At 33.1% G+C, this 26,062-nt stretch overlaps 1 protein-coding gene across 2 annotated transcripts; it reads left to right on the plus strand.

Annotated features, from left to right (window-relative positions):
• The first annotated feature begins 10,667 nt into the window (after positions 1 to 10,667).
• LOC134247625 (uncharacterized) lies at positions 10,668 to 24,162 on the plus strand. Of its 2 annotated transcripts, none has more exons than XM_062729955.1 (13): positions 10,668 to 10,790; positions 11,225 to 11,297; positions 12,077 to 12,147; positions 12,600 to 12,728; positions 14,082 to 14,190; positions 14,382 to 14,490; positions 16,141 to 16,218; positions 16,335 to 16,387; positions 16,966 to 17,006; positions 17,407 to 17,491; positions 17,981 to 18,064; positions 18,412 to 18,557; positions 18,939 to 24,162. In XM_062729955.1, exons 2-13 carry the CDS (start codon positions 11,225 to 11,227, stop codon positions 19,068 to 19,070), a joined length of 1,110 nt encoding a protein of 369 aa, XP_062585939.1. In that variant the 5' UTR covers positions 10,668 to 10,790; the 3' UTR covers positions 19,071 to 24,162. The 2 variants fall into 2 exon arrangements, with proteins under 2 accessions (XP_062585939.1, XP_062585940.1); XM_062729956.1 differs by lacking the exon at positions 10,668 to 10,790 and adding an exon at positions 11,000 to 11,140.
• Positions 24,163 to 26,062: the final 1,900 nt, after the last annotated feature.

The following is a 26,062-nucleotide window of genomic DNA, read 5'->3' on the forward strand; positions in this document are numbered from 1 at the left end:
GACCAGTCTCCACTTCCCACAGTGGGATTCGAACCCGTGACGTAAGGATCAACTCCTTACTTCGCGACTCTATGGCAGACGCTCTAACCACTGCGCCACGCGGGCGACTACAAGGAAGACGTTGATGGTATCCTAACATGAAAGCTTTATAATAAACATGATGACTTTTATTTTTCAAGCGTCGACTTTCTTTACTTATGCAGCAATATACCTTCTATCACCTACATACAGTGTTTATATCTCTAAGAGAATACGACATGCAATAATTCGATATGCTCTGCATACGAAGAATTTCTAAATTGAAGTTAGTTATTGACAAACAAATTGATGAAACAAAATACCAACAGTCTCGTTTGAATTCTTCATTTTGTAAGTTCTATGATCGGTACCATGGCCTTGTCAGCAAATGCAAACTATCACTAAGTTAAATGTTGTCTGACGTTTTTCATACTAATTGTTTGGCCATTATTTACACGCTGTATTGTCGACGGATTTTTCCGTAATTTTACGATCATGACAAGGAGCGCACGGTGGGTGTGACCGGTCGATAGGGGATGCTCACTCCTCCATGACACACCTGATCCTACCTCTGATGTTTTATAGGTCCATGTTTGCTCTGCTCCTGATTTGTACTATTTGAATGGACTTTTGAGCTTGTATCTGTGCGTTATCGCTATATTTTCCACTTTACTACTAGGGGAAATTTCTACATTGCCACTGCTTTACTAACCACAACAACTTATGGCCTGTCAACTCTAAGAAGTCAAGAAGCCACAATTATTGAATTATAGGTTTTCGACTGTCTTGATGATTACTCAGAAGCAAGATAGGTGAGATTATATCAAAAGTAATCTCCACAAAGTCTTCATCTCGTCTGATATCAACGCATTATGACTTACTAATTATTGAAGTTAATTTGATTTGAACAAACAAAATATCTTAAGACGATCTTCCGCTATTTTATCTATAGTTTGAAGGGCGTTAATTGATTCTATGTTCAATAATTCCTAGGAATTGTGGAATATTATGGACAAATAATAAAAGCCTCATGCAAATGCTTGAAACCTTATTTCCTGATCTAAAGTATAGAACATCAAAGGACGACTAGGACACGACAAAAATCAAAGGAACACAATATGAAATTGGGATATTCTTATGATTAATGAATAACTACCAATTCAAAATTAGTTTACTGAAAATGTGATCATATTCTTTGGTATTCTTCAAGGGGTATATCTTTAATTTAGAGTTATATAAGAAAGTAACAACACGCCCGCGTTTATTTTTTTAATTACTGTAAGTTAATTAAAAAAAAACTTTTATTTATTTAAAGTAGATCAAACTAGAGGTTAAAAAGTATGTGACCTTGACTCTTTATCATTGTTGTAATCAAAATATTTGAACAGAATCCTTGAAAACGAGGACTGATGAATGGGCCCCTAAAGATAATGGAATTTGTGGTTGAAACATATTGTTAACCTTTGAGACATTGAAAAATAGCTATGTCTTTCATACCAACATTGTCCACTTACATTAGCTGTAGTTTTGTCTTGTCCTCTATACAAGCGGTTCTGCTGTTTCTAGTATATGATTTATTAATGATTGAAACTTTCAGGAAATTGGAAATGAGATATTGCAAAGGATATTGTTCAGAGGTGAATAGCAGGTGATGAAAAGATATTCATGATAGAGTAGGACTTGCAGTGTGTGCACAAATAAGTATTTATAGAAGCGACATTTTAGTATTGTACTAATAACAATAAATTTATAATAATGGTTCCCAGAATGGAAGATTATCAATAGCTGAAACATGAATTGACTCTTATACATTGTATATCCTCTGAATGGTGACATCTTGGCGTGAACCTTTGTAAACAAGGTGTTTAGACGCATTAACACTAGATGCTAATCACTATTGTGAGTTCTTAATAAGACCTTATCTGTACAGATATTAACAACACCTTTATTTTATAATGGTCCCACGCGTGGCGCAGTGGTTAGAGCGTCTGCTCTAGAGTCGCGAAGTAAGGAGTTGATCCTTACGTCGCAGGTTCGAATCCCACTGTGGGACATGGAGACCGGTCCTTCGGATGAGACCGTATAAACCGAGTTCCCGTGTCGCAGTAGGTGCTGGCACGAACAAAATCTCTCCCTGCTCAATGGCACTGAGTGCCGTTCGAGTATGGGACAAAATTTGCAAGTGGTGGCGTCTCCATATGCGTGAAAAATTCTCGAGAGGGACATTAAACAATATACAATCAAACAATCAATCAATTATTTTATAATGTCATAAGAGAACTAAAACCAATGCTACCCTACTTATCAAGTTTAAAATAAAGAATATAAATGGATAATGTAACGGTATTTTTTATTTGTGTTCTAATAAAATTATTAATTTACTATTTATTTGATGCATTTTCCATTTAAAAAAGATGAAATTAAAAACCTACTCCTTTCCATTTATCCAGAAACGTAGCAAGAAACCCTTACTTTAATTTTTATTGAATTATCCACGAATTAAAATGTGGTGTCTAAATTCAGAGTAAAATGTCAATTTTTTAAAATGATTTTTAAAGTTTTAATTACGACTTTTTATGGATATGGGGGGTGTAAATGCTGTTATTACTACTTTAATAAGTAGTTACGTGCAAAACGGAATTTAAAAAGTCGTAATTACAACTAAAAACTCTTATAAAGAGATAAAAAGTCGTAATTAGAACTTTAAAAATCATAAAAAACGTTATTTCTGGGAAAAGGTCGTAATGTCAAGAATAATATTAAAAGTACATGTAGATTAAAAAAAAATATCCTTATATAACGAATTAAATAAACGTAAAAAAAAAGGGATAAAAATAAGCATACCCAATTTTTATTTTAATGAAATTATAACTTAATTATAATTTTTCAATTGCGTATCATGAATTCTGTCGAAGATTGTGCTAAACATTGGGCTAAATATAAGTCAGATTATAAATGTTCTAGATATATATTTTGAAAATTGTAATAAAAAAAAATAAGGGGAAAATTCGAACCATTTATTCTTCCGTTTAAACTTAATTGCCTTTATTGGAGGTGATAAAGGAATCAGAGAAACTTCATGTGTATATTAACAATATGTTATGGTTCCAACAGATGAGCGGACAAGGCTTTTGAAATATAAGGCTCATTAATAAAATTGTATTTTGGATGAACTTGATTTTACCTCAACGTCTGGAAATCCAATATATACCCAGAGTTCACCTTCCAATGATGAAATCCTGTAAAAAACATTTCCAAGGGGAGTTTGATCTACTTTATTTATTCTGGATCACTGAATTTCCTAAAAATCCTTACAAAAATACATTGTCGGATCCATCAAATCTAGTAACAAGCCCTTATCTTTGCTACTAACAAGAATAAATGTATAAACTGCTGTAAAGGAAAAACTTCAGATGTACTGTGCAACAGCATATTCTAAACGTGGTGTAACAGACGTGGATCCTTACAATTTAAAAGAAATTTAAGGGAAAAAACTGAACAATTTTTTTTTTCAAAAGTCTATAACATCAGAAGTTTGGACTTTTCTACACTTTATACGACCATTTCTCAGGATATATCAAAAACGAGGCTTCTTGATACACGTATCATATTCAACCAATACTTGAATAAAAATGGAATTCTGAAAGCTTTTAGTCATAAAAGGGCACGGGAGTTCATCATTGACAACATTTACGTAGGCCTCCAACAAAATGGTGGAATTCTGATGGGCTCTAATTGTGCTTCTTTATTAGCCGACCTGTTTTTTTTTTCACTTCTATTTAACTTCTAACTGAGTAAAAGAAAATACTTGTCGTGGCCTTAAACGTATCAACAACGTTTATTAGTCAATAACAGTTATCTGAGATATGTGGTGATGACGAACAGTATTTGAGCTCAAAAGTCCATTAAAATCACACAGCAGGAGCAGAGCAAACACAGACCTCCAAAACATCAGAGGTGGGATCAGCTGGCATGGAAGAGTGAGAATCTCCAGGCAAATTAGAAATAAAAACATCACAAAGTCTACCACATCAGTTTTATTTGGATGTTTGTTGACTATAGGCGATAGGGTCCAACAACAATTTAAAAATTGTATGATATACAAGATTACTTCAGCTTTTATATCGTTTACTTTCATACCAATAATAAGGTATTGTTTTTATGTTATTTAAATATGATTTTTTCACAGGCACTTGACGTTACTTATTTTTCTTTTAACAAAAAAAATATATACCCCCTACTTAATAATAAAGGTAGGGAGCATATTTTTTTATTAAAAGAAAAATAAGTAACGTCAAGTGCCTGTGGATTTTTTGAAAGAATTATCACTGTTCGTTATCTTGAACCATTTTCATTATTCCAGTGTCAGTTTTTAGCTCTACAGGTCAGAGACCAGAAGAGCTTAAATGCGATAGTAATGTGTCCGTCGTCCGTCTGTCTGTCTGTAAACAGTTTTTCAAAATGCTACTCCTCCTACAGTTTTTGGTCTGATCTCAATATAACTTGGCACACAAGAAGACTACACTAAGATACATAATTCTTTAGATCGGTTTTTGATTTCGGTAAACGGTGTCGCCGTGGTTACTAAAAATAGAAATTTTCAAAGTCTATACCTCCTACAGTTTTGGTCTGATCTCAATATAATGCGGCATTCAAGTAGACTACTTTGAAATACTTAAGGAATAACTGTCTTATTTTTCGATTTCATGATGTGATCAATCGATTGGCTTGCGTGATAATTTTATGCATAAACGCCATTGGCTTGCGTGATAATTTGCATAAACGCCAAAGGCGTTTATGCATAAAATTATCACGCAAGCCAATCGATTGATCATCGTCATGAAATTGAAAAATCTGACAGTTATTCCTTATATTTACATGCTTTGATTCCGCCAATCCACGTGCTCCAAGCCCTGCTTCTGTCTAGCTGTTTGTCCCGCCCTGCACGTGGTTTTTTTTTTTTTTTTTTTTTTTTTGGAACCGCGCCAATACATTGATGGGGAAATAAAGTACATTTACAATTTGTAATTTTATCTCGGACAAAGACATTGGAAATGTAAATACAGCTATTTAAAAAAATAATTTCTGTAAATATACTCGTATATACGACGGTGTATTCGTGCCATATTGACAATGTAGAAAAAAAAATTAAAAATCGTTCGTACGATTTTTTAAATCGTTTGAACAATTTTTTAAATCGTTTGTACGATTTTTAAAATCGTTTGAACTATTTATAAAAATCGTTTGTACGATTTCAAAAAATCGTTTGTATGATTTAGAAAATCGTTTATACGATTTGAAAAATCGTTTTTACAATTTTTTTCCCTGTTTTTACACGTAGAAGAAGCGTAGGTTAAAACCTTGCACAAGTAGGACAACGTATCCACGCATAGTTTTCATGAATGACAGAGAAAAATTGATCAAGGGATATTTCAAAATGGGTTTAACTTTTTAGGAAATTGCTTAGACCCTTTTGCAAACTCTTCAAGTCTTTCTTAGTGAACGAACGTTGAAAAGAACAACGGCTAAGTTTGGACTGTTCAGATGTAAGGACAAATCCAACAAAGGGGGTGTAGCTCTTTTCATTGAGGAAACACTTGAGTCATGTGGTCAATTGCATGGATACAGGTGATTGTACTGAAAACTGTTATGCAGGATTTATCGTTTCTCAAGAAGATATTCGAGATTAAGACGAAGATTGTACAGGTCCAAATCACGTATGGCACGTAGATGGATATGACAATATTCACACAGTTTAATTGACAAGAAACAATTTATTATTGATTAGTGTTTCTGTACCTGATATAGTCAGCAGCGAAGGGACTACTCTATACAATAGCTTTACAAGGTTTCTTATCCAGTACGCTTTTATTCCGAATCAGAAGAAAAATATCGTACAAACGATTTTCTAAAGCGTACAAACGATTTTCTAAATCGTACAAACGATTTTTTAAATTGTACAAACGATTTTATAAATCGTTCAAACGATTTTATAAATCGTTCAAACGATTTAAACAATCGTACAAACGATTTTTAAATTTTTTTCTACATTGTCAAAATGGCACGAATACGCCGTCGCACGTATATCATATCAGGATCTCAGATGTATTGTTTTCGCTATGGGGGTCACACGGTATTGAACAGTTCTTAAGCAAAATATATACCGGTACATAAAATGTTCCTTTCTCATATTCAGAGGGAAAAATGTAGCTTTCTAGAATTTCTATATAACATGTCGCACAGTTATTCTTTTGTGCAGGAAAAAATCTAAATTCTAATTTATGCATTTTGTCACCAAAACGAACGATCTTTTTCTAACGCAATAAATCTTTACTGGCAGAAAGTGTCATTGATGCATACGACTCGCCATTCGTAATTCTGCGTCAAAGACTGAAAACAACGAATGACAAATCCATGGTGTTGGCATCTCTGAGCTTTGAACTACAGGTGCTTGAGGACAGGAACCCCTTGACTTCCCCCTTATTCACATCCCACTCCCGAGGGATTTTCGTTATTTTTTAAATTATTTTTTTAATCAGTAGCAGATTCGAAAAATCAAAAAAAAAAAAAAAAAGAAAAAGAAAGAAAGAACGTTAATTATAAGATTTATCTATAAAAATGATGATAGCATTTTACATTATTTCTAAAGTATAGGTACTTCTTATTCTTAAAAATCTAGTGTTACAAAAAAGTTGATCCTGTTGAAAGTGACTTTGCGTTAACATGAAAAGGAAACTGGAATTGAACAGATTCGTTTTGTAATGTATTGTCTGAAAAGAAAAATCGCAACTATATACCGATCTAACTTTATAAATACAGATCTATAGATTTTTTTTAAATCTTTTTTCTATGGACAACTTATATCCAAAAACATTTTTCAAAGAGGTAATAATTTAAATTACACCGTCAAAAAAAATATTGGCTTTGTCATAAACGACAAATAATATGATATATAAATAATATCTTAGATAATTTATTGAACATCAAAAGCGTGCACTAAGTAAAAGAAAGGAAATGAAGATAACGAACAGTATTCAATATCAAAGTGGATAAAACAATACAAAATAGGAACAGAGCAAAAACGGACCTTCAAAACATCAGAGGTAGGATCAGGTGCCATGGGTGAGTGAGCATCCCCTGCCGACTGGACACACCCACCTTGTGCTCCTTGTTATGACCAAGAAATAACGGAAAAATCCGTCTCAATTCAGTGTATAAATAATGGACTAACAATTAGTATGAAAAATGTCAGTCAGCATTTGACTCAATGATAAATTGTATTTGCTGACAAGGTCATTGTATCGACCATAGAACTTACAAAATGATGACTTTAAACGAGACTGCTGATAGTCTTGTTTCATCAACTTGTTTGTCAATAATTTACCTCGTGCGTATCGAATCAACTGAGATATGTAAACTCCGTATGCAGGTGATGAAGGTATATTGCTGCATAGGTAAGGGAAGTTGACGATAGAAAAGTTAAAGTCATTACTTTTATCATAAAGCTTGGTTGTTAGATTACTATTAGCGTCTTTTTCAAGTAAAATATCCAAGTATGAAACAGATGTGTCAGACTCTGTGGTATCTTCTATCTCAAGCTCACAAGGATATATCGTATCGACATAGGAATGGAAATTACCATTGTTAATGGACAATATGTCGTCGATATATCTAAATGTCGAGTTTAAGGCCACAGCAAGTGTTTTCTTCTTTTCACGCATACGATTTGCACAAATTTGCACAAATATGAATACAAAAGTAGGTCTGCTAATAACGGATCGCAATTGGTACCCATGGGAATTCCAACAGATTGTTGGAAGACCTGGTCCCCAAAAACCACATAGATATTGTCAATCAGAAACTCGAGCATCTTTTTTTTATGTCAACTTCAGAGTACTTGTGTGTGCAATCAGAGTGTGTTTTAACTAAATAATTTTGCAAATGACCAATGACCAAATAAATTTACGAGTTCCATTTTTTATTGAAAAAGCAGCTGTCAATGATATCAAAAAGCCTGGACTTTAATTTATCGTGGGGAATGGTTTTGTATGAAGTTGAAAAGTCGTAAGACTTTTTTTTCATAAAATTGATAGAACTTAGCAATCATTGATAATGATAGGGTTTCCATAAAGGACAGGTTTGATAAAAAAATCTGATTCTAATAATTACGGTAAAAACAAATTTTCTCTGGATTAAAAGAATTCCTGTGAAATGAGTAAATCTACAGGATCAATAATAAAGCTCTACACGCACTCATTAAAGATATTTTGAAGTTTCAAAGAAAAAAATGATAATAATAAATTGTTTTTCATCAGAGAATTCAGCTGAAAATGATGATGGATCAGTGTTTGAAAACAAAATCAATATTCCTCAGCGTGTCTCATATGTGAGGACTTGAAATTCAATTACTGTGTGAATTCCACAAAACTCCCCTAAGAATAAAGCTCGCAGACAACACGAACTGTGTCAACAATTGTCTACAGCGATTACCTTACAAGAACATCATCTGATAATTTCTCTAACCCCCAACCTAGCATGGCTCATTGACATAATTTTGATGCTTTTCTTTTAAATGAAAAATAACGACTTCGTTAAAGCAATATGAGCGGCAAAATTATTTTGTTGTTAAAATGTGTTATTATGATTAATTTATGTAATTTAAACCCTTATGGTTAGTGAAACCAAAATAAAACTTGAAAATTGTTTCAGAAGAAATATTTCTGTACAATCGAATATATAGCATTATATAATAAATAAATCGTGCAGGACGACAATAATGTCATTTTGCTTCAATTAAAGCTTATGAAAAGTTTTTACATCGCAAATATGAACAACAGAAGTTTATAAATGTGTTGTCTGAAAACAAAAATCGCAACTATATACAGAATCGGCGCCAATTTCAAACAGAGCAAACTTTCGTTAACTGGATGAGATTTGTTCAATAATTGATTTTATTTTTGACAGCGGAAATCTGCTGAACTTTTTTTCAGTGCAAATTAAACATTTGTTATCATATTTATGGTCTTTCCTTTGGTTATATGTTCATGTTTTACCAGACTTTTATGAAAACATGTTTGGGGCAAAAGAATTTCAAATTTAAGTCCCCGGTGTCTTTTTGTACTTGCACGTTGTTGCAAATAAGTACACAGAAATCAATAAAATTAAAAAAAAAAAAAAAAAAAAAAAAAAAGAAAAGTTTACAGAGATTTGTCATCACAAAATTCCCTAGATTTCAGCCATTGTAGGATCTTCTCATTCCAAAAAAGGCACGAAAACAATCAAAGGAAGCTAGTATCTCACGGAAAATAATTTTCATCAGTGCCTTTTGGGCATCTCAAGAAATGAATTTGCTGAGTTTTTTTTGTTTTTTTGTTTTTTGTTTTGTTTTGTTTTTTTCTTTTGTCATGGGTAATTTAAGTCTTGTGTAAAGGGTACTATGGAATGCTTTGGTAGATAAAAGCTTTTTGTATATGTTAGATTTAAATACCCCGGGAATGGAAACAGAGTCAAAAGATGAATCAAAGTTTAACTTGTATATAGGGAAAATCATTTTAAGGCCGCAATAAGAATTGAAGCTTATACATAGGAAAATGTCTTTTGAAAAATTGCCAGTAGCAGTTCAAGGCTGTGATGATTTACTGAGAGAACCTTGAGTAAGGCGGATTCACGTTTTTTTTTTATTTTATTTTATTATTTTTTTTTTTAATCGATGGCCCGGAGATTAGAGGATACAGGGGATGAGATTTTCCAAGTAGGAAAATACATGTATAGAAAAAAAAAATCCCAAATTTTCTTCTCAGGGGCTTCATCACCTGCATACGGGGTTTATATCTTTCATTCGATTCGATACGCGAGAGTATGCTCTACGTATAAACATTTCTAAAACAAGGTAAATTATTGACAAACAAGTTGATGAAACAAGAATATCAGCAGTATATCATAAAATCACATTCATCATTTCGTAGGTTCTATGGTCGATACAATGATACAAAATTTAACATTTAGTCCTGAATGACTTTTGTTATACACACTGAACTGTCGACGGATTTTTCGGCTATTTCCCGATCACAACAAGAAACAAACGGTGGGTGTGACCGTTCGGTAGGGGATGCTCACTCCTCTGTGGCACCTGATTCCATTTCTGATGTTGGAGATTCGTGTTTGCTCTGTTCCAATTTTGTATTGTTATAAGACTTTTGATCATGAATATTGTTCGTTATATCCATATTTGCAGAGTTATTAATGTATGTACTAAACGAAGCAATTTTTTGGGAAATGATTTTTACTTTTTTGTTGTTGGTGGGTCTTTTTTATTTGCGTGTAAAAAACTTCTAAGGTTGAATTTCTTTTTTACCGGGGTGGAATCCCCCCCCCCAGAATAGCGTAAAGGAAGGGCCACTAAGGGATGTGTTTTAAAGGTTGGTAAAGGTAACACCCCCTCCCCCTTTCCAAACGAAAATGTTTGCCCTTGGTTTGTTTGTTTATATGTTTGTTGTTGTTTTTTTTTTTTTGCTTAGTTTTGGTCATTTCTTTTTTTACAAGAACTGTTTTTATTTCCTTTTCTTTTCTTTTTTTAAAATAAATTCATGATTTTGTCTTGCAGCGACTTTGCTTTCGAGAACGAAAGATACTGCGTACGACCTAGCTAAAAAAAAATTGTTTCTAAAAATAACTTTTGTTCTGTTGTTTTTATTTCTGCAAGCTGACCCACTAACCCCCAGTTATTCTGCCGCAAAATTGAGCAGGAGTTTTAGATTAATTTCATTTGAAATGTATGTATTTTATTTTTTTCATATGTAATCGTAATTTAGGACTATCTTTTTTAACCTTGAAATCAGTGTTTTGTTTTTGTATGCGGCGATTTTTGAATGACCGATTATCCATTGGCAAATGATTGAACAGTCCACAATTAATCTAATTCTTGGTGATGCAAAATATAAACAATGATGAAGTTTTGTGTATGCAGTATTTTTAATATACCAATGATATTCATGTTAAATTGTTCCCGTGACATGATGATGTAATAGGCTCTAAGGCTATGTGATAGAGCGCAGAAGTTACCTAAGTTTTGCAGTGTAATCAGCTGATATTTTGGTGCCCGGGGAGGCCCCTTGGTGACAAGGTAAAACAAAGAACAGGGCAGGTAAACTACAATTCCTTGATTTTTAAATGCTATTAAACTTGACGTTTTTTTGTTTTATTTCAGATGTCTTATACCTGTTTATGTCTGAATATCAAGATTTTCTGCAAGACAAAACCAAGTTTTCAACAGAATGAGGGTAAACATTTTATTTGAACAAGAGTAGATGAACTGGATTGTAAATTATTATTTAGAGATTAACATTATTTAATGTCATCAGCAAATCTTAGAGGAAAATCACTGAGGCTATATTATGAATATGCTGATGTTTGCATGTTTTATAAATGGCTATAATGACTCATGCATTGAATATCATGACTTTATATCAGAAATTAACTTGGGCAGAAGACCCAGAGGAAAATTGATGTGTACATGTAATAAAAAAAAAGCCAAGACATATTCAATTTTGGTTCATAACTTGTGTTATTGAATAAAAATGATGATATTGGCATTTAGTATATTGCATAATCAATCTAGTCATTTTATTGGAACTGAAAGCTTTTAGAACAAAAGAAAGGTAACTCTGTGATCCAGTGAGTTATAGTAGAACATGTTTGGAACATACTTTTTGAACTTAATTTTTTATTTCTTGTCATAGATGAACCTGTATGTAACTCTTTTGATCCTGTTTATGACACATTTCTTCTGCAGACAAAGTTAGAGGAAATCTTTTATTATAATTTTGAATGGAGGGATCTTATGTCCATGTATATCATTCACTGTGGCAGTACTGTGCACATGATGCATATTAAAAACATTAAATTTAAACTAAAGCAAGACATTTGAGGTGAATCTAATTATACATATGATAATGAAAAGTTAGTTCAGCATTAGCCATTTTTAATAAGATTAATATCCCACTCCTATAACAAGATCAATTTTCTCAAAGTTTTAAGTTGTTATGGTACTTTTTTATAGATTTATGGAAGACTAAATATGAGTTCTTCTCACAAAATCTGGGTCAAGCTACAGATGCTGAAGTGAAGAAAGTAAGACTCAGTATTATACTATAATAGTAACTTCATAGACTGTTTTACATGTATTTATATAGAAACTCAGTTCTTAATCCCAAAGGGGAACGTTCTCTGTGGAATTTAATGTAAGAGTTTATCAAAAGCACATCTTTAGTTCAAGCATAATATGGATTATCCAATCTGAGAAGTCTTTGCCTTCGAAGACACATCCCAAATTCTTGTTTGCCCTTGGCAAGGCTTTAGCCTCAGAGTTTAGGGGTGGTCAATGGCACCAAATCTGTAACAGGAAAATAGAAAATGTATGGATTGGAATCAAACCAGGGACCCCAACATCACAAATTAGATGCTCTACAACTGAGCTACCCTGGGTTGATATCAATGGTCAAAATCATGCATAAGCTAGCTGTATTAAACATGTTTTTCTTTTTAAAAAAGTATAATTTTTTCCCACATTTTATTTATTATAGGAACACACCTACCTTGTTCATAAACATGCTGTAGGGGAGTGGATTGTGAACCGGTGCTTGAACTGTGGTGTTGAGACACACGCCACAAGACAGGGGACCAGTGTGGTGCTTCTCTCCCCCCAGCTGCAGGTTAGTTTAACCAGACCAGCTCAAGGGTATAATAAAGTGACCTGAAAATCTTTTAAGTATTTCACCATCAATAACTTTAACCCATAAATCTATCTCGAAATTTTTTCTTGGTCCTTTTAAGGACATTCGATCCTGTGCTTTTGAGTCGATTTTGGTCTGGACCTTTATTTCTATAATTCTGCATCATTTTAAAGTTTTAACATTGAATTTAGATTCTACAATACAAATTAAACTACAGTGGACCTTCAGATATCCGGACGCCAGATATCCGGATGCTTCAGTATCTGGACGATTTTTCATCGGAACGGATTTTTTAAACATTATTTTGTCTTGTTTAACTGGTGATTCAGGTATCCGGACGCTTCACATATCCGGACAAATTGACTGGGAATCAAAGCGTCCGGATAAATGAGGCTCCACTGTATCTCAATTGCAAAAACTGCAATTAAATTCCATTCAAGTACGATTAAGCCAGGAACTATATTTTGTGGCGGAAGGTTTTTAGAAGAAAATTATCATTTTTTTTCCCTTTTGAAGTATATACAGTACTGTTAAATTTAGATTCCTATTTTTCCATGCTGGTTGCACACAAAGCTATTTTTTGCAGAGAAATGTGTTATGCTTGTTCTGAAATATTCTATTATATAATTTCTTATGAATTCTTTCGAAGAATTATAACAAATATAGTAAATACATTCTGAAAGTCCAGGGGAAAATTGAACCAGTTTTAGCATAAAATTGACACATTTTTAGTAATATCTAAAAATTTACATCATATACCCCCACTTTTGATATTATTTTCTGAATATTTAAGATAACTGTGACCTATCTGCTTAAATTTAGCAAAAGTTTAAGACTTAAAAATAATTTTCTTGCTTATTAAATCTTCAATGTCAGAAAAATCACATTTTGTGAGTGCAGAAAGGTCAAATTATTTATTATGCGAAACAATTTTAAACTTTTTCGTAATAGACTTATAGTTTATTTTGTTTCATTCTTTATTTGGATAAAAATATTGGAGAGAAAATGTCCAGATGTAATTTTTGATAAAGACACAAATTTAGTGCAAAAAGGTCATAATAAATGTACTGTAGTGCCAAGAGAAGCATATTGACCCCCATTTTTTGATATGATTTTTGATTAAGCTATGTGTGTAGAAACTAAAAATATACCTGACAAAAAAAAGTTTAAGACTTTAAATATCAGGAGCCAACGTCGTTAAGTTCAAGATAAACAAGGTTTGACTGTAAATAAACTATTGCTCAGTCACTTCAAAGGGAAAAAGAAGATTTGAAAGGTACATTGCAAATAAATGTGTTTACAGATATCAGTAAAGCATATTTCATTTTTCAGAGTGATCAGCATATTAGTGAGAGGTTAATGCAATCTCCAGAATTTTCCAAAGTTTTCAACATAGTCCTCCATGGGCAGAGCATTACAATCTCTAGTCATGACATGCCAGGTATTGTTCAGGGTCCATGTTTGAGTTACATTATATTACATTATATTAAGGTCTATAGTTAAACGATCAAAGCTAATGATTTCTTCAAATCAGAATGTCCTAATACTTTTATAGCTCATCTGAGATCCGAGCCAAGGAATAAAGTGCTAGAAGAATTTTATACGTGATTAAATCTGATTTTATTTTTGTAGACCCCTCTTCAAAAAACTATGAATCTCTACAAGTGGAACTGACACATATTCAGGACCAAGTCAACAGCTTCCTCCTACAGGAGGAGGAAGAAATGGAGAAGAGAATAAGGTATTAAGTGGGGAGGCAATCGAGTTATAAGAAGTCTTAAGTTACACTAAAAAACATCCTGTTGTTGAATGTATTTTATCAGTTACCAGGGCCCCATTTTACAAAAGGACTTACGACTTAAGACCAAATTTAATTCTTCATATGACTTTTTAGCTCACCTGAGCCGAAGGCTCAAGTGAGCTTTTCTGATCACATTTTGTCCGTCGTCCGTCCGTCTGTCTGTCCGTCTGTAAACTTTTCACATTTTAGACTTCTTCTCAAGAACTACTGGGCCAATATTGACCAAACTTGGTACAAAGCATTCTTGGGTGAAGGGGAATTTAAATTCTTAAAATGAAGGGACATATCCCCTCGCAAGGGGAGATAATCAAGAAAAGACAAAAATAGGGTTGGGTCATTTAAAAATCTTCTTCTCAAGAACCACTGGGCCAGTAAAGCTGAAACTGATGTGGAAGCATTGTGGGGTAGTGTAGATTCTAAATTGTTCAAATCATGGCCCCTGGAAGAAGGGCGGGGCCACAATGGGGAATCAAAGTTTTATATAGAAATATAAAGGAAAAATCTTCGAAAATCTTCTTCTCAAGAACCACTGGGCCAGAAAAGCTGAAACTTATGTGGAAGCATCCTGGTATTGTGTAGATTCTAAATTGTTCACATCATGACCCCCAGGGGAAGGGCGGGGTCACAATGGGAAATCAAAGTTTTATATAGAAATATATAGGAAAAATCTTTGAAAATCTTCTTCTCAAGAACCACTGGGCCAGAAAAAGTGAAGCTTATGTGGAAGCATTCTGGGGTAGTGTAAATTCTAAATTGTAGGAATCATGACCCCCGGGGGAAGGGCGGGGCCATTATAGGGAATCGAAGTTTTACATAGAAATATATAGGAAAAATCTTTGAAAATCTTCTTCTCAGGAACCACTGGGCCAAAAAAGCTGAAACATATGTGCCCATGGAAGGATCATGGGGTAGTTTAGATTTCAAAATGTCTAAATTATGATCAGTGGGGTAGGGTGGGGATGCATTATGTATAACAAGGGGGAAATCTGGTAAAGAACAGAATGGTCAAAGCTTCTCAGGTGAGCGATGTGGCCCATGGGCCTCTTGTTAATTAACATTATATCAAAAGTTATTTTAAACCTTTTAAAAGGAATGTGGTAAGATATTTTACACAAACAATTTGAAAGAGAAATATTAATTTTGCAAAATTTTACAACAGTCTTAAGTTTTTGGTCTTCATAAGTTCTTTTGTAAAACGGGCCCCAGCTGTTTATCTCAATTTTTCATCTGATGTATTTAAATACATTGTATGTATGAGGGTTGTCTTAAAAGAACAAGACCTTTTTAAATATTTTGTTTAATATATCTACCTGCCCATATTATTCATTTATGCACATTGTTTGTGTAATATAATGATATTTTTGTCTTGACACAATATTATAAAATTGCAACATCATCATGCACATTGTTATCTTTTTAATACTGTAAAAGTGAAACAACGTTGAAAATGTTCACATTTTATCTGAGGCAACTCTTGTAAATTTCAAGTAACAAACTAAGTAAGATTGAATAAAGCATACTTTAAACTTGAAAGTACTTGAGCTTGTTAGGATTTTGATTTTTAAAACTGATGTGACATTCCATTTGTAGGGAATTTGAGGAGGACCAGAGAGCAAAATTCCAGGCATTACAATCAAGTGTTCAGACAGAAAAGAAGAAAATGATTAAGTTTGTAAACATTTCAATATTTAAAGTTTATTAGAAGATCCTCTTTAAAACATATAAACATTTTAATCACCTCAGCTGAATAGATATATGTTCATGTTTCTGTTATTTTTGAACAGTCTCTTGTTGCAAGCAGAGAAGCAGATGGAAACCTCTGTTCCAGAGAAAAATGGTAGGGTTAATATCTTGTATTAGTTTAATAGCTTTGATTTGTACATGTAAATTGATTCTAGTTGTATAGTGTGGAATACTGGTAGTTCTGAAATTTTCCTATATTTCAATACATTATTCCTCAATTTACATCTGAAAATTCTGTATATGCTCAAACATAGTGAGACGTTTTATCTTATACATTGAATGCATCATCAGGCGCGGATCCAGGATTTGGAGTTAGGGGGGGCGCCAAAATTAGGCAAGGGGTCTGGGGCCGCCGTGAGGCCCCCAGTGGGGCCAGGGCAAAGCCCTGGTGAAGCCCCCGGAAGCTCCTGGATTCTAGAGATTTTGAAGGGTTAAAATGAGGTCTACCAAAGCCCTGGTGGGGGCCGAGGGGGCGAAGCCCCCGGAAGCTCCTGGATTCTAGAGATTTTGAAGGGTAAAAATGAATTCTACCAAGTAGACATATTTGATTTACGCTAACTTTGACAATTTTAGGGGGGGCGCGCGCCGGGTGCGCCCCCCCTTAAATCCGCCACTGATCATTTTAATTTGAACAAAGTTGTTGTAATTCATTGTATGATATTTATTTTTCAGAGTTGCCAAACCTGTCACCTGTCATGACAAAGTCTTCCAAGGTCTGTGTTAGCTTATTTTTTGTTGTCAGCCTTCTATTTGATGTTTTTCGTCTGTAAATCTTTATCCTAGATTAGATATTAAAGTCATAAGGGAATATAAAGTTAAATCCTAATGCACACCAATGCAGACTAATTTGATTTGTCATAAATTTTACTTGGTAAAATTCACAAAGGTTACCATGTACAGTTTCGTAAAATAAAATTGGAGCTCTTTAATTTCTTGCATTGTAAAATGTCCAGTAGTTTATTTTTATACCTTATTTGCATGGTCAGCTTTTGTTCTACTAATTAATAATTATTTATGCATACCTCTCTCACATCACCAGAAAACTTTTGAAGATAAAACATTTATTTTTCAACAAGGATTTTCATGATTTAGTCTAACTCTTGGTCATTATAGAAACCATCATTGACAAGAGTAAAATCAACTCCAAACAAGCGCCTCCACTCAGTGGATGAGTACGAGCAGACTCCAGACTCCGATGGTAATGTATAATATGTATGTAATGTAAAAACTAGATATTGACAGGCATTTTACATTGAAAGATCGTCACTAAAATTAGGTTAATTATGTCCTGTTAATTTTACCTAACTTTATGCATATCCATGTGTCCAATTAGATGGAAAGAAATTTAAATTTCTGATTTAAGTTGCTGCTGAGTATTTTTAAAAATAATTTATTTTGATTTGCAAGAAATGTAAAGCTTGAATGACACATTGTTCACATTCCATACAAATTGAACCAAAGAAGAAGGTTGAGCTGCCAAATAAAGGAAATATTTGCCTGATAACTAATACAGTTAAACATGCTTATAGTAAAAACATATAATGAATCGATTCTTTAGCAATGTGATTTTCATTCCCCATGCTTTAAATTATATTGTGGCAGTCATTATAAGTGTGTTTTACTGTACTTGTTTATATGAATGTTGAATATAAATAAACATGTATATTTCATTTTGTCTGTCACACAGTGATGTTTTTGCTGGAGGATGAAGGTCAAGGTCAAGATGAACCTTTCTACTCATCAGAGGAGGAGGAGGAAGAAGAAGGAACAGGTGAGATTTATATAGAAAGCTTCCAAACAGGTAAATACAGGCAAATACATGTACATTTCAATATTGAAGATAATGATAACATATATTTAAAAAAAATTCATTATATTAACCTGGTAGGTAGAGACTGATACCTCTTGGATTTTAGGTAGGTTTAATAAGGGCCAAATCCCATGTACACTGTAGATGCCATAATTGATTATAAAAATGATACCTATATTTGTAATAGTATAGACTTGTCTGGGCAGTGAAGTAATGGTCTGGGCAGTGAAGTAATGGAGACAACATGAACTTCCAGAATCAGAAAACATTTTATGGATATTGGAGTAATTTTTTTTTATGTATACCAGATGAGAGAAAGAGCAGCAGCGTGAGTTCTAACAGGACCGGTCATTTTCAGAAGAGACCCCTCCAGTACTCCTCCTCCGTCCCCATTATGGTGCCCAGGTGGGGGATGATGGCCAACAAAGACTCAGGGGAGGAGAGTGATGAAGATGTAGGTCATAGTTGTCACTGTGTCTAAATATTTAGGACTGCTTCAGTTTAATCACTATAAAACATATAAATGGTTCAAGAGGTTAGGAATAAACATACATACATAAAATACATGTGATATACTGGGTGAAGCAGAAAGTGTGAGTTAAGTCTAGCTAGAGGCAAAACAAACAACTTTTTTTACTTAGCAGTTGCCACTTTTCAAGTAAGTATTGATGTTTGTTTTTCAGTGCATTGGATAGATTTCTACCAATCTTTTATTAGGCATTTCTTTTATTCCTCTTTTAAAGAAAAATTGAAAATATCAATCCACTATCATTTACATTTGTAGTTTATATACATGTAGTAGAGTAACCTTAGCATTTCATGTTTTTTTTTTCAGCCTGCGCCTTCAGACCCTGAGGAAATGGCGGCTTCCATGCAAGCCTTGGCCAGAAGCATTACGAATGACGAGAGGATGATCTTCGGAGACAGACCCCGACCCCGACTGAACACCGGTGACTTTCATCATTAATATGGGAAACCTTTCTCGATAAATTACATTTTGTTTGTTACTGACGGGTTTATATACTAATATGATATTTTGACCTTTAATGGTATCATTGAAATGATAAATGATATTGGCTAGTGTTAGGTTTTTCTTTTTACTTCTGTATTGAAAATATTTGTGAGTAGTTTTTAAAAATATCATAAAAACTACATGAGTTTCAAATATGATTACTATTTTAAGTGATCTGTTGTGCATTTACCTAATATTAGTTGTGGCCTTCATTAATGTTTTATATTATGTTGGCCCGACAGCATGCAAAATTAGTCATATCAAAGCTGTACAATGTGCTTTTTGATTTACAATGGTAGTCATACACAGAATTGTGCCACATTTAGTAGAAGAATCTGAGGGTGTTAAATCTTTCATTTTTGTGTTGAAGTATTTTTAACCATGAATTGTGTATTTTTGGCATCAACTATTTATAGTATCCCCATTCTACTTTCAATTCATTTAAATTGTGAGTGAGATAAAGAAGGAACTCATTTCATAACAATCATCTAATTTATTTAAAAAAAATTAAAAGTTATGTGTTTTAAAACCAGCTCAGTTTTTCAACTGCTTAATCTCCATATATAACATTTAAAACATGCTACAAGTAAATGATATAATTTATTGTTAATGATATTGGCAGAAAATCTGTAAAGAATTTCATTAGAATAATTTAATAGCTTGTTTTGGAATAACTTGTGGTATCTCAATCATGAGTACCTAAAAGTAGATACATGTACCAGGTAGTTAGAAAAAAAAATCACAAAATAATTGGATGTTTGCTGACTTTGCCCATCCTTTGTGACCTAGACGATTCAAAACCAAAATACTTTTCTTTTTCTTTCTTTAAATAATAGAAATTTAATAAATTAATATATCTACATTATATTTGTTGTGTAAATTATTACCTTGTGGCATTATTGAAAGAAGTAATTAGAATATAAGAAGATTTTCCAGTTTAATTGTACATGTGTTTGAGTGAAGTTATAATCTTGATAAAACCAGTGACTTTACTTACATTACCAAAAGTATTACCGGTTATGTTTACGACTTTTTAGTCATTAATATAGGGCAAATAGCAGGGTATCTATTCCTATATGTTTTGTTCAACATCTAAAAATTTGGGCTGTTATTATTTTTTGCCATACCAGTATGAATTGAACTTTGACCTTGAAATATGTTACTAACAGTAATTGAATAACACATCTGATTGTTTTTGTGTCATAAAATTATGTATAAATTATAATTTTTGTTGAAGTGAACTTTTCATTTAGTTTTAATCATTCCATGTAAGAGAACATGTCATTTTAATTTCATTTTCCTGCGATTGTGATTTTATCTCTAGGTAATGGTTTCTTATGAGTTGTTCCCATATTCATTTTTTAGTCTTGGACAGTGGTGCATTCAAGATTGTGCTTGCTGTAATAAGAACAATCTTTTTATTCTGAAATATTTGTTTTAGAATGTGTTTGGTGCTTATTAGTCTCAAAGGTCTGTAAATGTCAGTCTGTTTGCCATGTTTTAGTTGATTAGGCCATTCCAAGTATTTTCTCTGTTTAGTGTCCACCAATCTTTCAAAAACCTACCTACCTTTTCGCAAAAAACACACAAGCCAAAACATAAAACACACGCTTAAAAGTCATAAAAATGACGTCCTTCAAATGATTGATCTAACTAAACTGCTTTAATAGAAGAAATTTCTATTCTTAAGCAAAAACAAAGGATTAAATGCTTACAATATACCTAATATAACTTAATGTACAGAATTATTTGGAGAAATTTACAAAATTCAAAAGTTTCGACTAAATTTATCAATTTCAGGACTCCTGTTGTTGTGTGTTTTTTCTCATAAGGGGTGTCAAAAACCAAGGCGCACGCAGACGCTAAACATAAAAAAAACTTGGAATGGCCTTACATATTATGAAGGAGAAGCTCTGTGCATTGAGCTACTCGAGTGTGGGCAAGCCAAGTTGTTGTCTCACTACAAATACATTTATTGATTTTGTCTAAATGAATGATATATGCTTAACCATATCACTTATAACAAACAAATTTCAAAAGTGACATTCTTGTTAACCTTATGGTTGTCCTATTGGGTTGTGTATGGCAGGAAATTTTTATCTTGTCTGAACATAAATTATGCCCAGAAAAATTCCCCAACTTTTACATTAAGTGACCCAAGCCAAAGTTACCAAGTTGTACAGGAGAAAATAAATTTGTTTACTGTCTTCTGAAATGTTACCAATTTAGTCTGTTTATAAATTCCTGGCTTTTTTTTAAGAGGACAAGGTGATATTTTTCTAATTATAATGTACTATTAAGCAAAAAATCTTTCTTTTTGGTCAGTTATTATGACACTAACCAAATGATTTTTTTTTTTTGGGCAGTATTATATAATCTACTGTTTGAGACTTCATCATCTATGCAAGTTTTGATTTACAAATTGCAATTAAGTGATATTGGAATGCAACTTTATTCACCAAAACATTTGATATGATTCCAATATACCTTTAATACTGTATTTGATAACCTTTTTGTTTTATTGCCGGCAAAACCATTATGACAAAAATTAAATTTTATTGGTATCAAATTCGTATTTTAAATAGGATTTAATGATTGAAATTTCATAATAGTTTTACCAGTTTTGTGATTTTAATTACAGCTATTCCTTGTTTTCTGTAACACCAATATCTCAAATAACGGAGATATCTCAAACTAAGTTGGTTTGCCACTGCATAAATGTATAGTGCTTTATTTGAGAAAAAAAAATGTTAGAAAGGAAAGCATTAAAGACAGGTATTTTTATTGGGAATATTTTTTTTTTCTTTGTAGTTTCAGTTTCATATCTTTGTTAAGTGTTTCCATATTCATGCTCCACAATATAATGTCCTATGACCCCAACCCTATCAGGTTTATCTTTTTTTGGGTCATTAATTGAATAGATGTTTTATATACTTGTATATATTTATCTGCTGATGTTAATTGATTTTTTTTCTTTTTGGCTGTAAGTCATTTGACCTGTTTTAAACAAGTTAATGTAATTTTGGTAGAACCTCTCCCACTTTTTCTCTGAGCCTTAATGGAGTTAGATCTAAAGTTAATGTGGTGCCAAGACATTTATTTTGAAAATTTAGAATAATTTGTATTCGGTTAAGCTTGTTACATGTCTAATTGTACATGTATAAACAAACAATGTACAGTTTCTGTTCAGGTACTGAAGATGTGATAATTTTAAATAGTGCAGAATCTGTAAAGCTTCAATGACATTTGTATTTCAATGTTGGGAAAGGTGTGAGGATTTTGATTAATGATTATAAATCAAAACAGGAGACCTTTTAATGTATATAAATATCTGAGATGACTTTATAATATTTCAGGTATGAATTACTGCTTATTTGGAAATTTACATGTAGGGTAATTTGCACGAAATCTGTGATGACTCCACCCCTCCTCAGCAATCGGTTCTTTTAAATGATAAACTACAGCTATTTCTTGTTTTATTAAAAAAAAAAAAATTAAAGTCGGTTTTTGGAGGAGTATCAAATTTCATAAATATTGAATTATTCTCAGATGTCCAGCTAGTCTGGATCTTTTCTATTTTTTTTTTCATACAAAAAGGGTTGATGCTTTTGATGAAATGAATTAAATGTAAATATGTTTGTAAATGCAATGTTAGCTGTTATCACATTTGCCCGTAGGTAGCTTAAGGTCAGAATACATGTTCCTTAAGTATATATGTGTTGTTTCTGTTGGTAATATATAAAGGGTGTTAAGAAAGTTCGTTCCACATTTTTCTTTTATTTTCGAAAAGAATTACGATGAGAAGATATTTACAATTTGTGATATTTCATGTTTACAGAGTCCATTCTTGCTACTGATAAGGTTCTAACTGTCTTTCGTTGAATCAGTAAAGGGAGGGCAGGTATTGAAACAGATGAAGTCTGTTTAGAAAAAATAGAGATGACGCATATTTGTGACATATATTAAGTACACAGATCAATACAGCCTTTCAAATACTATGCAAAAATTACCAAAGCTGTGAAAAATTTCAAAATGACACACCTGTTCTTTTAAAAAGTGGTCTATCGTTCTTACACCTACACTCATCAGCTTGTCTGATGCAAGATAAGATATGAAGAAACAAAGTAAATTATCCTTTATTTTCACTCAAAATGACCAGCATTTCTATCATTCGGGTGCTTTAAAGATGTTATATGTATTATCATATGGAAGAAAAATCTTATAATTTCTTACATGAAATGAATTGCTATGAATCAAAAGCACACTCTTGTGATTTTTTCAGACTTGAAAATTCATCTCTTTAGTTAAGCACTACTTTGAAATTTTTGATAGTATTTCATGCTGGAATGAACTTTCTTAACACCCCTTAGAAATATATTAATGATTATCATCATCTTGCTATTTCAACAATGTTTTCAAAATGTCATATTCAAGTTATGCCTGGTACATAAAAGATAATGACATTGTCAACTCAATTTCCAGTAAAGTTATTTTGAAATCTCCATCCTCAGGTATCTTGCACAAATGTCTGGTAAGGCACCTCAATTTTTGTGAATAAACTTGCTAAGATAGATATTGATATCTTAGCAAGTTTGTTCACAAAAACTGAGGTGCCTTACCAGACATTTGTGCAAGATACTTGAGGATGGTGATTCCAAAATAACCTTACTGTAACTTGCTATTAAAGATAAAAATGACTTTTGGAAATATATATATATTATAAAGAACATGTCTGACCTTTAGATGGTGGAATGTTTACCACTAGACACTTGGTGCTGTTTATAGCTTCCTTTGTTAATAGACACGATTACTGTGTATGCCATAATAATGGAGTCTTTGTGATGGTAAAGAGAAGAGCTAGGGTGATACTGAAAGTACATAAATGTATGCATTCAACAGGTGAAGGGGAAATTGTGGATAGCATTTCTTTCTTTTTTAAAATCATGTTTTATTAATATGCTTTTGTGATGTTCAAGTAATATGTAAAGAATATTACTGATTGTCAACCTCAGAGATTTTTTCTTTTTTATTAAAGAAATTCTCACTTTGTCTTCTTCATTTTTACCCCACCTCAGCAAAGTTAGGGGAGCTTAATTATGTAATTCCCTGGGTGTCAGTGTTGGTGTCCAGGTTGACGTTTTTGGAGCAGATTCCTTTTTAAGTACTTCGATTCTATGCCATACATTCAAAAAAGGTGCATGAAAGATGCTTATAGTGTCATTCATTGTACCAGGTAAGGTTTCAGAGGCTGCAATTTCAGCTAAAGATTGACCAAGTGATTGTTAGCTCACCTCAACGAAGTTGGGGGGAGCTTATGTGATACCCTCGGCGTCGGCGTCCCGGGTTAAGGTTAAGTTTTTTGGAGCAGTTTTCTTTTTAAGTACTTCTATGTCCTATATTGATTAGACATGCATGGAAGATGTTGCTAGTGTGTTTCATTGTACCAGTCAAAGTTTCAGATGCCGCAATTTCAGCAAAGGAATGACCAGGTTAATGTTTTTGGTGCAGGTTAACATTTTTGGTGCAGTTTTTGGTGTAGGTCTCATTTCCGAGTAACTATAAGCCCTATGTTGACCAAACTTACATGGATGATACATCTTAGGATGCATACTACCAGCCTTGCTTTGGATGCTGAATCTGACCTACATTTTCCGGTTGAGTGAACAGGTTAAAGTTTTTGGTGAAGGTTTCATTTCGAAGATACTTCGAGCCCTATAATGACCAAACTTGCATGGATGGTACATCTTAGGATGTATTCTACTAGACTTGCTTCGGATGCTGAATCTGACCTACATTTTCCGGTTGAGTGAACAGGTTAAAGTTTTTGGTGCAGGTTTCATTTCCAAGTTACTATGAGACATATAATGACCAAACTTACATGGATGATACATCTTAGGATGCATACTACCAGCCTTGCTTCGGATGCTGAATCTGACCTACATTTTCCGGTTGAGTGAACAGGTTTAGGTTTTTGGTGAAGGTTTCATTTTGAAGATACTTTGAGCCCTATAATGACCAAACTTGCATGGATGGTACATCTTAGGATGTATTCTACTAGACTTGCTTCGGATGCTGAAACTGACCTACATTTTCCGGTTGAGTTAACAGGTTAAAGTTTTTGGTGCAGGATTCATTTCCAAGTTACTATGAGACATATAATGACCAAACTTACATGGATGATACATCTTAGGATGCATACTACCAGCCTTGCTTCGGATGCTGAATCTGACCTACATTTTCCGGTTGAGTGAACAGGTTAAAGTTTTTGGTGAAGGTTTCATTTTCAAGGTACAGTGTACTATGAACCCTATAATGACTAAATTGCATGGATGGTACATCTTAGGATGCATACTACCAGACTTGCTTCGGATGCTGAATCTGACCTACATTTTCTGGACGAGTAAACAGGTTAAAGTTTATGGTGCAGGATTCATTTCCAAGTAACTTTGAGCCCTATAATGACCAAACTTGCATGGATGGTTTATCTAAGGGTGCATTCTACTAGGCTGGCTTCGGATGCTGAATCTGACCTACATTTTCTGGATTAGTGGAAAGGTTAATTTTTTTATACAGGTTTCATTTGCAAGTAACTTTAAGCCCTATGTTGACCAAACTTGCATGGATGATACATCTTAGGATGCACACTAATGGACTTGCTTCAGATGCTGAATTCGACATACATTTTCCAGATAATAGACCTCGTAAAAGTTATGGGTGCAAGTCTATCACCAAGAAACTATAAGGCTTATATAAACCAGTTGCACAAATGATGCATCAAGGGATGAAAACTCTCAATCTTTCTTCAGATGCTGGATTTTAATTACATTTTCATGATGAAGAACTGGTTTTTAGTTTTTATATAGGTCTATTCCAAAGTATCAAAATTGCATAAATTTTGCATTTTTGGATGTATACTTTTTGTTGGTTAATTGTGTGACTTAATTTGC

This window comes from Saccostrea cucullata, unplaced genomic scaffold, assembly GCF_032062105.1.
Source record: "Saccostrea cucullata isolate Sc308-1 unplaced genomic scaffold, CSIRO_AGI_Scuc_v1 ctg143, whole genome shotgun sequence".
Lineage (NCBI taxonomy): Eukaryota > Metazoa > Mollusca > Bivalvia > Ostreida > Ostreidae > Saccostrea > Saccostrea cuccullata.

Bases quoted from the DNA above. Each gene is read 5' to 3' on its own strand.
- LOC134247625 (XM_062729955.1), top strand. From the start codon at position 11,225: ATGTCTTATACCTGTTTATGTCTGAATATCAAGATTTTCTGCAAGACA. The intron at 14,491-16,140 runs GTATTAAGTGGG...TTCCATTTGTAG, and splicing joins GAAATGGAGAAGAGAATAAG to GGAATTTGAGGAGGACCAGA. The intron at 16,388-16,965 runs GTAGGGTTAATA...TTTATTTTTCAG, and splicing joins CTCTGTTCCAGAGAAAAATG to AGTTGCCAAACCTGTCACCT.